We start from the raw sequence: 15,907 nt of genomic DNA on the forward strand, positions 1-15,907 counted from the left end.
CGTCTCAGTACCTCCCCCTCTCCTTTACTGGACACTTCAAACAAGCCAGTCAACCTGAACATACCTTTGACCAGAAGGCGGCCGATGACCTCTGCGTTCCCGTAGCTGTTCCACACCTCGCACACGTAGTTGCCGGAGTCGCTGGGCTGTGCTCTTTCGATCAGGAGACCGGTCACGCTCTGCCGGAAGCGGGTGTCTGGCTCCAGCGGCCTGTTGTCCTTCAGCCAGCGGTACTTTGGCGCCGGGTGGCCCGAAGCTTTGCACGGCAGCTCGACCCTGTGCGAGGCCATGACCTCGCGCTTCTCAAAGCCATCCAGGATTGCAGGCGCCGAGTTTGTGGGGTCTTACGGGAAACACACGAAACGAGAAGGATATAATTTAAAGGGAATGAGGCTGACCGGCAATCTGTATGCCTTAAGCAACACTTTGGCGAGAGATTCAATTTTGCCCTTACTGTAAACGAGGTCGGTCAGCTAAGACATGTCCGGTATCTGGTAAAGTTAAAGCAGCATCCTGAATATGCTAACAACAATAAAACAAGTTCTGAATAGGACAGACTGACCCAAAAATGGACACCCCTGGGCATCTGAGCAGGCTTGGTAGTCTTCCTCCCTCACTTCACTCTACCATACCACCTTTAATTCTGTCCTCTCTCCACAGAGAGTGAGATTTTATAATAGACAGTAAACAAGAACTATATTTTTAGTTAGTGGCTAATTATTATATAATATTATTGTATAAATTATTAAAAATGACAAATACATTTTCTGATTAGTACCTAAAAAATGAACATTGACTGAATACTAGGAACCCTGTACTTTATCATGTATTTGCTGCTTTGTAAAATATGAGACACTAATATCTCATCGAATTTGAAATTTTTTAATCTTTATATCCCTACAGAAATCAGACACTTCATTTCTGTATTCCCTGTACATATTCCAAGTACTTTTGTCATATCCAAAACGTCCCCAAAGTAATATTATCTTATCAATTGAAACGAAGCAAATTTTTGCTAGCTATATTTGCATAAACAGTGTAGCATCTTGAAGCCAGAATTTAGTCCCTGCTTTAGTCTATGTAGACAACAGCATGCATTACAGTTTCAGAAACTAATAATCACGTTCACGTAAAGATTTGGGCTTGCAGTTAGCATGGTGCTAAAATGTGAGGTTTACGCTACTGTTAGTCTACTTGTTAGCAACCTTGGCCTTGTTTCTCCACTGAAAATCTACGGAAGCGAACTTCCCACGGCAAACGTGTCTTGGCTGATCAACTACATTGGGGATTCGGTGGGGACAGTTTGGACTTTTTTTTTTTTTATCGTACGAAGATCGTGCGTTTTCCTCACCTGGCACGAAGAGACGGGCGCTGTTGCTCTGCCTCGTTTCGGAGGTGTAGCGATGCCTCGTCATGCAGCGGTAGTTGAATAACTCGTCCTCCTTCTGCACGTCCAGGATATACAAGGCTCCCGTGGACGTTATGAGAAATCGAGGTCCTAAAAGACAAGGCAATATGTGGGAACATGAAAGGAGCTGGTTAACGAATCTACTGCAGCAATCAGCGCGCTACTGCGCCCCCGACTCCTCAGGCTGCAAGTCAATGAGCGCAAGCTACTCGGGATTTAATTTCACCACTGTCTCCCTCTAAATAAATCTGACGTGCCTGTGTGTCTGGAAGATTATAGCCCTAGTTAACAGAAGCTCATTTTCTCCTCAGCCTCCCCAGGGACCCACTCTGACGGAGCAGAGACGCGATCGTGATCGTACGCGGCTTGGATATGGCCCATGGCTCCCACTGTATGTGGTAATATCATGCTAATTCCTGGGATAACCCAGAACGGTAAGGTCGTCAACGTTTATGAAGAATAATGTGACCTACAGCGGTCGCATACTCCGTCTGGCCTCCGGAGGGTATGTCCGTGTCAGGAATGATTGAATATGCAATTTGGATGGGATCGTCTCTGATACGCTGTGGCTAATACTCCAGGGCTGAGTTTGGGCCTGCCTGCAATAAGGGCTATCAAAGAGTCTCGCACAAAGGTCTGTGTTAGTGTAATTTTACTGAAAGTGTTATTCTGCCCTTTATCTCTTCGTGGAGCGCTACCGACTCTGTGTAGCTCATTAACAGGTACCTTGGGTTATACGGAGCAATACACATTCCAAAACTGCAATGTTTAATTACCCTGTAGCTCGTAAATGATTAATGCTCGTCAATTCTAAAAACTGGACGAGGGCATGAGAAATGGACACCTGTCAACTGTACTAGACAACACAGGCTTGTCCATTAATTATGGATCATTTCCTATCTTCTGTCCTTAAATAAAGTACATTATACGTCCAAATAATTGTGGACACCCCCTTATAATGAATGCTTTCAGCTATATTAAGTTGTACCCATTGCTGCCGACACAGGACCACTAATACAATAGGACTCTCTGGAGCAGATAAACGTGAACCTATTGGCACCATGCTGCCTAATAATGCCATATTAGGCAGCATACCCCTGTAGCGTGGGCTAGAGGGGTATGACCCCCCCCCCCCCCCCCCGCCCCCTCCAGCATTGAGCTGTGGAGCAGTGGAACTAGCTGTGCTCTCTGGACTGATGGATGGTGCTTCATTCAACTCTTTTGGGATGAGTTGGGGAGCTGGGGATGGACGAGGTGAGGTGGTGATCATCATCAAACATCCAACATGACCTTAATAATGCTCTTGTCGCTGAATGCAATCCAATCCTCACAGCAATGCTCTGTTTTTTTGTTTTTTTGTTTTTTTTAGAGATCTTTCCAGTACTCCAACAGAAGCAGGATAAAATATCCTTGATTTAGGAAGAAACAATGACTGAGCAGGTGTCCCAATACTTCTGTCCATATAACGTATGTAGCTACATATTTAATCTTGACGGCCACTTCGCAATATCCCGCATTTCCGTTTTCTCTCTCACTTTCGTGCTCTTGGCCATCATCACTTGGATGAAATTTAAAAAATTAAGCTTCCACCTTAGATGAGGAATTGAAACGTGATTCTTGAAGAAGAAAAAAAAAAAAACACGTTTAATCATCGCTAACGTTATAATGGAAATGCACACTACGCATTAATTTTCTACAGTTTCTGCAATCAAACACTACTTTCTTAATTTTTTTAATATTAAAACTGTGAAATTGAACAATTCCTTAGTATGGACTATGCTAGCTTAGTTAGCCACTCTTAGGTAGCTAGCGTTAGCTCCGTTATTTGTCTTGCAGAGGTCAGTTAAACTGACATTCTGTATCCAAAAAAAGAAAGTATGGGACGTTTTTCCAGGGAAAGACTATTCAAATATCAGCAGCCTGAATGCAGAAAAGCTCAAAGATAAGAAAAGTCCAAAGCTAGGCGGTAGAGTTAGCTAGCGATATTCTGCTGTCTTCCCAACATTGAAGTGAGCAAGCTGGCTGTTTTTCACTTTGAACAGCTTCACAAACTAAGAAAATGTCAAATTTGTCCAAAAAAGTGGCTAATAATCAAACAGCATCCAGTGAAGCAACCGACAGGAAAACCAGGCCCCTCTTAGCTTTGCTAGCCCCTAAGTTAGCTAGCGTTAGCTCCCTTATTTGTCTTGCAGAGGTAGCTAGCTAAGTTAAACTGACGTTCTGTCTTAATAAACAACATTTTGATGATTTTTCCAGGGAAAGACTTAATCAAATAACAAAGGCCTGAATCCAACATTCCCTTCGAAAAGGCTTTGTTTATTTTCAGGATTCATTTCAGGAATCAAACAGCCCGAGCTAGCAGTTTTTTTATTCAATTTTTCATTATTCATTTCTTAACAAAAACATGGAATTAGTAAAATAAATAAATAAATAAAATAAGCGGAAATGCACAATTTCCTAGTATACACAATATTAGCTTAGCTAGCCCCTCTTATGTAGCTTATGTAGCATCAGCTATCCGTCTTGCAGAGGTCAGTTAAACCGACATTCTGTGTCCTAAAAAAAAAGTATGATGATTTTTCCGGGAACGACTTAATAAAATATCAGCAGCCTGAATCCAACATTCCCATCGAAAAGGCTTTGTTTATTTTTTTTATTCGCTAAAAGCTAAAAGCCATACTGTCCCTTTTATTTAGCCAGATCTTATTTTCTACAATTTCTACGATTTATACGTATCATTTCTTGCTCAAACAATTTAGAAAGAACAAAAACAAACATGGAATTAAAAGTTAAAAGAGGGAAATGCACACTTTCCTAGTATGCACAATACTAGCTTAGCTAGCCCCTCTTAGGAAGCTAGCGTTAGCTCCTCTATCCGTCTTGCAGAGGTCAGTTAAAGCGATATTCTGTGTCCTAAAAAAGGTATGATGATTTTTCCAGGGAACGACTTAATCAAATATCAGCAGCCTGAATCCAACATTCCCATCTAAAAGGCTTTGCTTATTTTAAACAGATGCTAAAAGCCATACTGTCCCTTTTATTTAGCCAGATCTTATTTTCTACAATTTCTACGATTTATACTTATCATTTCTTGTTTGAACAAATTAGGAAGAACAGGAATTAAAGTAAAAAAAAAAATAAACTAAATAAAATAAAATTTAAATAAAAAGAGCGGAAATGCACAATACTAGCTTAGCTAGCGATAGCTGCCGTATTTGTCTTGCTGAGGTCTATTACAACGATATTCTGTGTCTCCAAAAAATTTGATGGTATGATGATTTTTCCAGGGAACGAATATTTCGGAATATTACAGGAAAAGACTATTCAAATAACAGCAGCCTGAATCCAACATTCCCATCGAAAAGGCTTTGCTTTTTTTTTATTCGCTAAAAGCTAAAAGCCATACTGCCCCTTTTATTTAACCATACATTTTTTATTTTACATATCATTTCTTGCTCGAACAAATTAAAAAAAAACAAAAACAAAAAAAATCGAATTTTCGCAGCCCAGGATTTGGGAATTTTCTGCAAATGAAGTTGCAGTCGTCACTGCAGCACATCAAATCAGTTTAGGATGAGCTGTTTACCAAGACGGTCAGATCTGCACTGTATGTGTGTGTGTGTGTGTGTGTGTGTGTGTGTGTGTGTAGCCAAAGACCATAAGTAAACAATTTAGCAGTGAATGAAAAAAGCCAGCTCTAGACGAGCCGGAAAAAAGCTGAGGCGAGGCAGAAACGGAGATGCTGCTATTGTGAGCTCTGACCCAGTTAAAGACGAGAGACTGCGGATTAGATATCCTTAAGGCGTTTTCAGATTGTGGTCTAAATGTAGTGCGCGACAGGCGACCGTCCACACAAGTGGAGGAGTGTGTGTGCGTGCCTGTGTACGTCTGCGCATACGAATGCGCTTTTGTGTAGCGCTTACAAGAAAATGGAGCTGGAGACTGTGCTTGCCTAAGCAGAGATTAATGAACACCTAATTCTGAGAGCTCCAGCCCAGGAAAGTTCATCCCCAATGTCATAGCTTTATTATTCTGTTCCATAATGTGATCCTTGATGTACTGTTATCTGTAAAAAATGGGTACAAATAAGGGTACAAATTGGACGTGCAGCCAATGAAGCCAAAACTGTCCACCATGTTGTCAAATTTGCAACCAGAGATCTTCTTCTTCTTTACAGTCGAGACCCGAAGCAGAGCCAGACTCGTCTTCTCATCTGCTAGAACCGCCTCTTAGTCCCAGACCAAGCCTCAGGTGTCTCAGACCGCCTTCACTGAGCTTCCAGCACGGATCCCCCCCTGGATTTCCAGTTTGCCTGGTAAGTGGACGCTCCGACAGTAAAAGAGCAGCTCATGTAAGTTTCTCTAAAACTATGACTAAAAAGGATGACGACCAGTCTCTTCCAGCCAAGGCTGTCAATCACTCCATTATTGCTAGGTGAAGCCCCGCCTACTTACTAGAGCAGAGTAAGGGTTAAAACTGCACAGGGAGAACTAGCTGCTGGAATTTTTGGAGACTCTGGAGACGGGAAGATTGGTTGTTTTGTCATTGAAACCCACAACTATGGGGATGGATGGAGCTACACATCATTTTGCATTGTGGGATAAAATGAAACGGAAAGGGAGGAGCTACTCACATTCGGAGAAATTAGCTACAATACAGGCTGCAGTTAGATCTGAACAGGTTTACATATCCAGAGATTAGACGCAGAAGAAGAACTGTATATATATATATATATATATATATATATATAAAGCTCCTCGTATTCCTCACTCCTGCTCCTCTCCTCTAGACTGAGCCCCGGTTGGCACCCTGCTGGGCACCTTAACTTCAAAAAATTATTCAGCTCGTCAGCTTGTCATCTATGACAAAAAGGGGTGGGGGGGGGGGGGGGGGGGCAGGGAGCACATGCACATCAGAAGGCAGGGACAGGTCCTGGGAGACACGTCTGAAATGATAGTTGGGCAAACAAATTACATTTACACAGTTTTCCACTTAATGTAGCCGATAAATCAACCGTAAGATAAGAGGGCCGAGACTGCCGAGCCCAAACTGGGGGACTCAGGCTGAAAAATGGTGGTGTGATTGGATCTGTGATTTTCAGAATATTAAAAAAGTCAGAGTCGTGAGTGTAAGGACTCCATGTGGCTCAGTGGTCTTATGCACTTTCACTACGGCCCAGCGGTCACAAGCTTGAGTCCCGAGCCATGCCGCTTTGCCATCGGCGGCCGGAGTCTGAGAGAGCACAATGCCCGTCCCGTCCAGTCCAAGTCTTTGGCGGGGGCAGAGTGTGAAGTGTGTGGGGTGGAGGTGTGAGGTGGTCAGGATAGCTGCCTGAGCTCATGCAAATTGGCACCAAACAGGAAGCAGCAAAGCAGCTACAATATCTGGTGGATAGGTCACGATGTGGAGGAGAATCCAGGGAGGTCTTGTAAAATAATGAATATAATAATAAGAAGAATAAAAATATTATTTATTTTATTTATAATAATAATAATAATAATAATAGTAAACTATTTATTTTATTATTGTTGTTGTTGTAATTATTATTAATATTATTATTAATGAATGAATTAGTTTGGTATTATTTCAAAATAGGTAAGACATGGAAGAGGCCTTGAAAATAAACAACAACAACAACAACAACAACAACAATAATAATAATAATAATAATAATAATAATGCATTGTTTTATATTTTATTATTTAAAAATAAAATACAATAAAAATAAATACAAATGCTGGAATAAACTCTAATTATTTACCTTTATTTTATTATTATTATTGTTATTAATATTATTATTATTATTATTATTTAATCTTAAAAGGACTGTAGCTGCAATTTTGCAAACAGTGACCCTGTAAGATTCTCTGACGACCACTTGTCTCTTTTCAAAGTCTTCAAGTGTTTGGTTTGCAGGAGTTCCACGATCTTCACGAATACTAAAATGTACATTTATTTATAACCTATATTGGAAAAGAATGTTTCAGAAATCATAGATGAAACATATTTGGGGGGAGAAACTGTATAAAACCATGTTCTGGGCCAGATTAGCTTTCAGCTAACCACACAAAGAGGCATGTTAGCTCGTTGGTCTCGAACAACAATGGAAAAGAAGGCATCTGAGCGAACTCGGTGCATTACTGTAGCCGCGGCAGCGCAGTGGGGCTGCATCACACGTGAGAGTGTAAAATGAAAGACGCGCCGTGGGCTGGGACTGCGGTTGTAGAGCAGGTGATGGAGAAGCGTCTAGCGCCAGCCTGCTTTCGGCTAATCTGATATCAGGAGCCTTTGAAGTCTCCTGGCTGTGTCGAAACGGCAGGTTATTGCTCGACTGTTTGCCGTCCACCAGAAAAATCCACGGAGCGCCGGCCCTCCTCTCCTCCACTTGTCTCCTCTCGTAAATTATTCAGCGCGCCCGAGCCTCACGCTGTTCCTCCTTGACCCCCCTGGGAGTTCTGCTACAATACCCAGTCAGGCATCTCCTCTGCCACAATGCAAAGACACTCATCTCCAGCTCACCATTTTGGCCGCGTAATGGGTGGAATTCAGAGCGTAACGTGGCTCGCGGACGACCCTGTGCCGTTTAGGTGGGACGTGCTTGTTAATATTTCGCCTGGATTCGCGGATTTTTGATAATACGAGCTAAATGATTCGAGTGTGAATGGTCGAGCGGGATCAGCCTTAAGCACAGTCCACACATAGCATATGAATACCAAACAGGCCTGCCTGACTTTAGAAAAGAGGCTATTATTTATTTAAAGACTCTTCACAGGTTATGTTTCATATTAGCAGCAGATTGAGGGGAATCTGTACGTACAGTTTTTAATGGGGACGTCCTGATCCAGGGATTTTTTGCACCCAGTCTTTTGTGAGTACTTTAAAGCAGGCCTGGACCATATTACTAAAAAGCTACTACTCAGATACTCTTCTATTCTGAATACAGTGATTTTCATTCAACATCTGTTGCATCTAATTAAGATGCAATATCCTCGAAATGCTCACGATAACAAAATTCATCACGATACGATTTTTTACCCATTTTCTCCCCAGTTTGGATCCGCCAATTACCAATGCACCCGACACTAGTGAGGGTGAAGACCAACACACGCCCCCTCCGACACGTATTATATTATATTTATTTACAGCATTTAGCTGACGCTCTTATCCAGAGTGACTTACAAGGTTACTCGTATTACAGAGGTGAGCCAATGTAGTGTTAGGAGTCTTGCCCAAGGACTCTTATTGGTGTAGCGCAGCACAGTCACCCACACCGGGAATCGAACCCTAGTCTCCCACATGCTGTCTCCCACATTTTTCGAACGTCCAACCACCTGCACGGAAGCATCGCCAGCACATACCAGTGGTGGCCAGCACCGCACTGAAGTGATGTGGGGAGAGGCCGACGGCTAGCAGCATGACCAGGATTCAAACCAGCGATCCTCTGATCATAGTGACAGCCCCTCAGTCTGCGGGCCCACTCGGGAAAAATAAACAAATGAACATGATTGATCACTGACCCTGAGTGCAGTCGATCAGCCCAGACAAAGCCAAGTTTGGGGTCTGACTTGTGCTTCTTTAGTTTAGTTTAGAACGGGAGATGCTAGGCTAACATTGCTAACAAACACTGGTCTTAGACTGTTCCCAATCCTAATTCGTTACATTCACAGCAAATCTCACCAAAATTTGATTAAATGCATTAAAAACCTCCAGAGACAAGGTAACTATTCTGATTTCAAACTGGAGTGAAGGATAAACATGCTGAGGTGAGGTTGATGAAGTAAGTCACACTATGTTCGAAGCCCCGTTGTGCTAAAATATGAAATAATAATGAATAGGTTGTTCATTAATTCACATGAACGAGCTTAGCCTCTTAGCACATCACCGCCCGACCTGCACTCGAAAGCACAGCGAGAACCTGCAGGAGGTCTTAGTCAGGAGTGATGGTGCACTGTTCTACTGTGCAGCATTGCTTTCACAAACATACGCTTTATGGACGAATCATGGGAAGGTAAAACCGTACCTATGACCTGAGCTGTGCCTGACTTTCTCCCTGCACTTCTGCACAACAGACTTACCAGGTCCTAGCTACAAGGCCTTCCATAACAGGGCCTTCCCTAGCATACCAGCGGCTGAAACTGGGAGGCACCGTCCCTGATGAACCACCATTTCATACCTCCGTCAAGCATTACTGGAACATTCTGCTCGAGAGGAGACGAGAGCATTAAGCTCAGTCAACATCACGACGGCCTTTCAGCTTTACCGGTGTCCCTTCAGGGAGCGTACTGTTGAAAATGGTTAATTGGTTTGATGGTGCGTGTGCGCCCTGCTCATGCTTTCGGTGTGTTCGTGTGGGTGTTTTGCATGCGCATGCTTGTGCATGTCCGCCTCTGCATTTGTGCGTGTCTGAGAGACATAGAGAAAGAGAGAGAGAGAGAAAGAGAGAGAGAGACAATGTGTATATGTGTGTGTGTACGTGTGTGTGTGTGTGCCTGTGCGGCACACTAGGGGAACACTGAAGTGTGGTCAATAATAACGATCCAGTGCGCTCCACTACACCAGGCCTAGACCTGACAGGCCGCATACCGTATGCAAACTGACAGAAATGCAGAGAAAGCCTTCAATAATAAATGGTGGTGGTGTATGTGTGTGTATGTGTGTGTGTGTGTGTGTGTGTGTGTTGGGGGGGATTAGGTGCTGGATGAGAACATAATATTGCATCTTGCTAAAACACACACACACACACACACAAAGGTTTGTTTAATACAATATGAGTGTATATAATACATATGCAACTCTTATATTCGCTCACAAAGCACTTCACCAGGAAGGCCCATTGTACACCTAACCAGCCAATCATGCGGCAGCAGAGTGAAGTGCATGAAATTGAGCAGGTAAGGTTCAGGCAGCTTCAGGTAATCTTCACGTCAACCATCAAAACAGGGTGTGGCAGAGTGTGGTATGGTCGTTGGTGTCAGATGTGGAGTTTGGAGTGTTTCTAGAGCTGCTGATCTTCTGGGATTTCCAGCACAGCAGAATGGAGCAATAAAGAGCCTGACTGGTTCTCAAGCTGAGCAGAGCAGAAAGGCTCAGACAGCAGCTCTGAACAGCCTTGAGGAGGACGGGCTCCAACAGCAAAAGACCACCTCAGGTTCCGCCAAGAACAGAAAGCTGAGGCTGCAGTGGCTCAGCACAGGCTCACCGATACAGGACAGTTGTAGAGCAGAGAAACGTAGCCTGGTCTGATGGGCTGCGATTTGTGCTGAGGGTCATCACACAGATGGTAGGGTCAGAATTTCAGGCCAACAGCATGAATCCATGGACCCAACCTGCCTCGTGTGAACAGTCCAGGCTGGTGGAGGTTGCTGACCATGCGCATCCCTTCACGGCCACGATTTGATGACACACCATGACGCACTCAAAGGAAAAGTTGAATGTCTGTGAATGTCTGAGGCTACTTTCCTTTCCTACGTCCACCCACAATTCAACCAAACAGACTGACCAGAGTTTCCAATAAAGTCGACCAATAAAACGAGAGTTAAACTGAAGTGGAGTGAACGCAGGGCTGAACGGTGGGACAAGATTTCCTCATGTTTGTGGTTAAAATGCTAACATGCTAAACTCGAAGATCAACGCTAATTCATTCAGCATCCTAAAACCTCACTGTTTTAGCAAGGTTTGAGTGAAACCCCTGAGAAACAGACCTCTCAGCGCCAGGTCAGACCCCTCAACGCCGGGTCAGACCCCTCAACGCCGGGTCAGACCCCTCAACGCCGGGTCTTGGAGAGTAGTTTAATGTAGAAATACGATGCTGTGCTGGTTGTGGTTTTCAGGGCACTCATTGCTAATGTCGCTAATGCTGCTAATGTTTACATGAACTGAGTGGGAGGAGTTTAACCTGCCGGACTCATTTTTCCTCCCCTAGAATGAAGCTTGTTGACCGCTGAGTCCATGTTGGAGAGACTTCCAGACATGCTAACTGCCCTCCTGTTGGCTGTGTTGAAGCCCACTGAAGATTTCAGAGGGAGGCTAAAAAAACGCTACTATTCAGAGCCGGACGTGACGACGCAGTGACTGTGCTAACGCCCTATAAAACACTGCTAGACGTTAAAACTCCAATTACAAATTACTGAACATTACTGAACAGCACTTTAGGTCTTTTTAGATCACCCATCTGAAGCATTTTTTATTGCGCAGGCATGAATTTAGTTAAACGTGACAAGTGTTTTTTCCCTGTTCAGTGGGTGAAGGCACGATCATCACTTTTCCAGCCTCTGCTGCTTGAGATTATTGCTGAGATATTAAGAGCGCAGCTCAGGGATCCAGCCAGCCTCCATGCTTGCAAATGAGCGCGTTAAGTGAACACAGTATGGTTCTCATATGCTAATTCACTTCACAGCCTAGTTGCAGGCCCATTATTAGCTCAAACACCGGGAACGTGTGCTTAGACAAGTCCCAAATGGTGCTTGAGGACGTCTGACCTCGTAACCTCTCTCAGCGGGTGAACAGCCAGACTTCATTTTCATAAAATCTAAAATTTCCTTTCCTTTTAGGCCTCGTACTGCAGACTTCTAAGAAACAGAGATTCATACACAACACCAAGAGCCGGCTCAGGAGAGCCTGGTGACGTAAAAATTGACGCTCTATTGGCTGGTTGGGTAGAAATCCCGTGACAGCATGGGTCCACTTTTGGGGTCACCCAGTCTTGGGTGTTTATCCAGTGAAGCTTGAGACTAACACTGTATCTTCATTAACACACAGAAAGGCTTCACTACATGTAAGCAGTAATAATGACTGCTAATGAGTTTAGCTCTTATTGCAGTCCTAATCGGATCGACCTGATTCCCCAGCTCAGATGCTCTTGAAACTTCATCGGCTCACTCAGATGTGGTGCATTAGAAGTGTGTGCAGAATTTAATAAATGGAACAAAATACATAAAGAAGGATATTCCTCGTAGACCTCAGAGGTCATGTCATCATTCTGTCGTCAGTGTCATGCCCATATTGAAGACTGCAGCTTTTTCCTCAGTCGGAGTCAACAGTTGGAGAGAGAATCGAAGTAGTGCGTGAGGGGCGCAGACTCCGATTTTTGGCCTCTTGATCACATTTCAGACCGGTCAGATCATATTTATGTTTTTCAACCCGAGCGTAATCTGGTCAGCGACTCAATCTGAACAGGTCCCGTCAACAGCCAATGAAAACTGAGCATGTAAAGTGCAGCTTATTGTAATTCTACGTTCCACCTTAAATTACACAATTACACAGCAGCTACATTCTGGCGCTAATACATATCCGATACTGCAGCACCTTTTAAGGTGGAACAGAAATTCGTATAAGAAGCCAACATCTGCCTCGTAAGTGGGCCAGCCTCCAGCGTGTGCAGTGGTCAGTACTCATCTCCAACTCCCTCTGCAATCCCTCTGTACAGACCCTGCTGACTCCATCTTCCCACCCACAAACTCGCCTTGCTTTCGTTTGTTTCGTTTTTGTGTTTGATCTCCAGTTCTAAACCCAATGTTTTCCTGTAGGTACAAAAAGGGTCCAAACCCAATATGTTCTGCTCCAGGCCCAAATGTGTGTCAAGCTCAATATGTTTTCCAGGCGGTACAAAAAGGTTCTGAACCCATTATGTTCTGCTACATGTACAATAAAATCACAGCAAGTTCAAGAGAAGGTCCAAAAAGGTTCCAAACCCAGCTTGTTCTGTTCCTGACCCAACAATGTGCCAACCCTAATATGTTTTGCAGTAGGTACAAAAAGGTTCTGAAATTTCCCAAGCCCAATATGTGTTATAGACAGTTTAAAAAGGTTCTAATCACCAATGTTTTGACACAGGTACATAAATGTTCCAAACCCAATATGTTCTGCTCCAGGCCCAAACATGTGCCATGCCCAATATGTTTTGCAGTAGGTACAAGGTTCCAAACCCAATATTTTCTGCTACAGGTCCAAAAATGTTCCAATCCCAGTCTTTTCTGCTACATGTCCAAAAATGTTCCAAACCCAATATGTTCTGCTCCAGGCCCAAACATGTGTCAAGCCCAATATGTTTTGCAAATGGTACAAAAAGGTTTTAAACCCATTATGTTCTGCCATACATACAAAATCAATCCCAAACTTAATGAGTTTAAGAGAAGGTCCAAAAAGGTTCCAAACCCAAATTGTTCTGTTCCTGGCCCAATAATGTGTCAACCCCAGTTTGTTTTGCAGTAGGTACAAAAAGGTTTGAAACCCATTATGTTCTGCCATACATACAAAACACAGTACATTTCACATAAAGACCAAAAAGGTTCTATACCCTTTATGTCTGCAGTAGGTGCTAGAAGGCTCTAAACCCAGTATGTTCTGGCACAGGTCCAAAATGTTATAAACGCAGTGTTGCACCGTAGGTACTGCTCATAACACATATCTATACATACTATATGTACATACAGTCACTGAATAATTCATAGCAGTTACTGAATAGCTTCTACAAGACTAACAGCTCAATAATAAGCCTGCACCACCAGGGGTTAAAGCCTCCGTGTCCCCAGGACCAGTCTGCAGTGTTGGTGTTTTTGAATATGTTGAATATTTCTTGAGGCTAAGGGCTGCTGTGGGTGTGACCTTGGCCACTCACAGTTCAGTCCACCTGCCAGTGGCAGCAGCAGTGACCCCCAGGCCACCTGCAGCTCCGCTATGTGAATATGTAATGACCGCTGTGCCCAGGAGCTCCACTCCCACATAGCCCCTCTGCTCTCCTGTCCTATTATCGGCGCCCCCTGCAGCAGCCGCACCTCCACTGCTCTCAGAAAGAGACGTGACGTGTAATTAGCATGCAGCAGTGCCACCGCTGAAGGGTGCCTTAACTCGCCCGCTTCTTACACCAACAAGGTTTCAAGGTCTTACTGTCCAAGAGGCAAAATGCTACAGAAATGAAGACGCTACAACTGCTGTCTATTTCTGTTTGGGTCTCTTAAAGGAGCAGCTCGACCTGAACCCATGTTGTGCCTAAAGTTTAATTAAGCTTATTTAATGCTAATTTAGCTAAGAAGTAATGGACCCCTCCCACAGTTAGCATCATGCAAACTGCACGTCTACATCATCACACGGTTTCTTCAAATTTCCTCAAAACTCTCTTTTATCTGCCCCCTAGTGGCCATTTCGCCAGTGTAATGGAAAGCGACTGGTTTCACTGGCTAAAATCTCACGCTACACATAGTAAAATAGACCAGTTTGTAGACTTGGCGCTTTCTGTGCTCTACCATGTTTTTATTCGATCTTTTTTTACCATGTAAAAGATCGATGCTCGATGCTATTGTTCTTGTTGGATGCGCTATGTTTTTCCCTAAGTATTTGCTGTATTTCTCAACCAGACAAACAAAGAAACACACTTTTTTAAATCACCCTTTGGCTTAGATCACCTCAGATGTTACATATCAAACAAATGCAGCAAAATCAGCATCATGGATCATGTTATTAATATAAAACGGTACCATTTGTGAGTCTTAGTAACAAGGTTAACCAGGTAATCATTTTATTTTAAAATGCTATTTTAACCAGGCTAAAATAAAAGAGGCCCTCTCATCAGAAGGTTGCAGGTTCGATTCCTGGTGATGCCGGGAGGCTCAAAGGGCATGGTCATGTTCTATCTAGGTGGGATGCTATGCTATCCAGTGTGGGTATCCAATGATGCTGCCTTAGCGCCAGAGTACTTAGAGAGGCTCATGCTAGCCTTGCGATACCCAACGCTGGGAGCATTGTGTCATTGAGGGAGTCGAAGGTGGGAAATATGTGTATATATATAAACTACAGTTAGTTCAGACCTCTGAACAATCTGATTGGTTGAGAAGTGTGTCATATTTGCGATAACAGCACAGCCTTTTCACTCTAAAACCGTATCACTCCGCTGACTCGCTAGCATCAACCGAAAGGTAGGTCTCTTCACTAGGCGGCCATCTTTGCAACGCCGCCATGCAGTTATTTCCAGTCACACACCAAGACCAGGCTGCCATCTCTATGAATGAGGAGAGGTCAAAATATCGGAAACATCAGGTCACAGATTACAGATTTCAAACACAGTTCAACACAAAGTAAACAAAGATAGCCGTCCCTACGTCCGTTTGTCCATGTTTATAGACAGTATAACAGTGTGGCATACAGTGTCCGAGACCACGTCTGACCACCACATCTCTGACATCAGTGGAGGGGGGGGGGGGGGGGGTAGGGGCTGTCCATGTTTATGTCCACCAGTTGAGAAAGACTGATGACAAAGATGTGTTGGTCAGACATGGTTTCTGACACTGCATGACACACTGTTGTCTGTAAACATGGACAGACGAACGGACCACATACTTTTGACCATTGGACAGGACTGGCCTTGGCTTTTGGAGAGCGCTCCATCAAAGCAGCAGTGTAAATACAGGCAGCAGCACAGCACATCAGTGTGTAACCTCAGCTCCTCCATCTCAGGCTCATTAGAGCGGGTCTCGACCGCCCACACACACACACACACACACACAA

The 15,907-nt window shown here is 43.8% G+C and overlaps 1 protein-coding gene across 2 annotated transcripts in view; it reads right to left on the reverse strand.

The window, feature by feature from the left end:
* Positions 1–15,907, reverse strand: part of dscama (Down syndrome cell adhesion molecule a) — a 117,627-nt gene that overhangs the window by 47,131 nt on the left and 54,589 nt on the right. For both annotated transcript variants that reach the window (XM_072658712.1, XM_072658713.1), the window contains exons 4-5: positions 1,352–1,498; positions 65–343 (exon numbers count right to left, since the gene is read on the reverse strand). In XM_072658712.1, the coding sequence (XP_072514813.1) occupies positions 65–343; positions 1,352–1,498 (426 nt within the window). The remainder of the gene's footprint in view (positions 1–64; positions 344–1,351; positions 1,499–15,907) is intronic.

The sequence above is a fragment of the Salminus brasiliensis genome, chromosome 16 (assembly GCF_030463535.1).
Source record: "Salminus brasiliensis chromosome 16, fSalBra1.hap2, whole genome shotgun sequence".
Taxonomy (NCBI): Eukaryota; Metazoa; Chordata; class Actinopteri; order Characiformes; family Bryconidae; genus Salminus; species Salminus brasiliensis.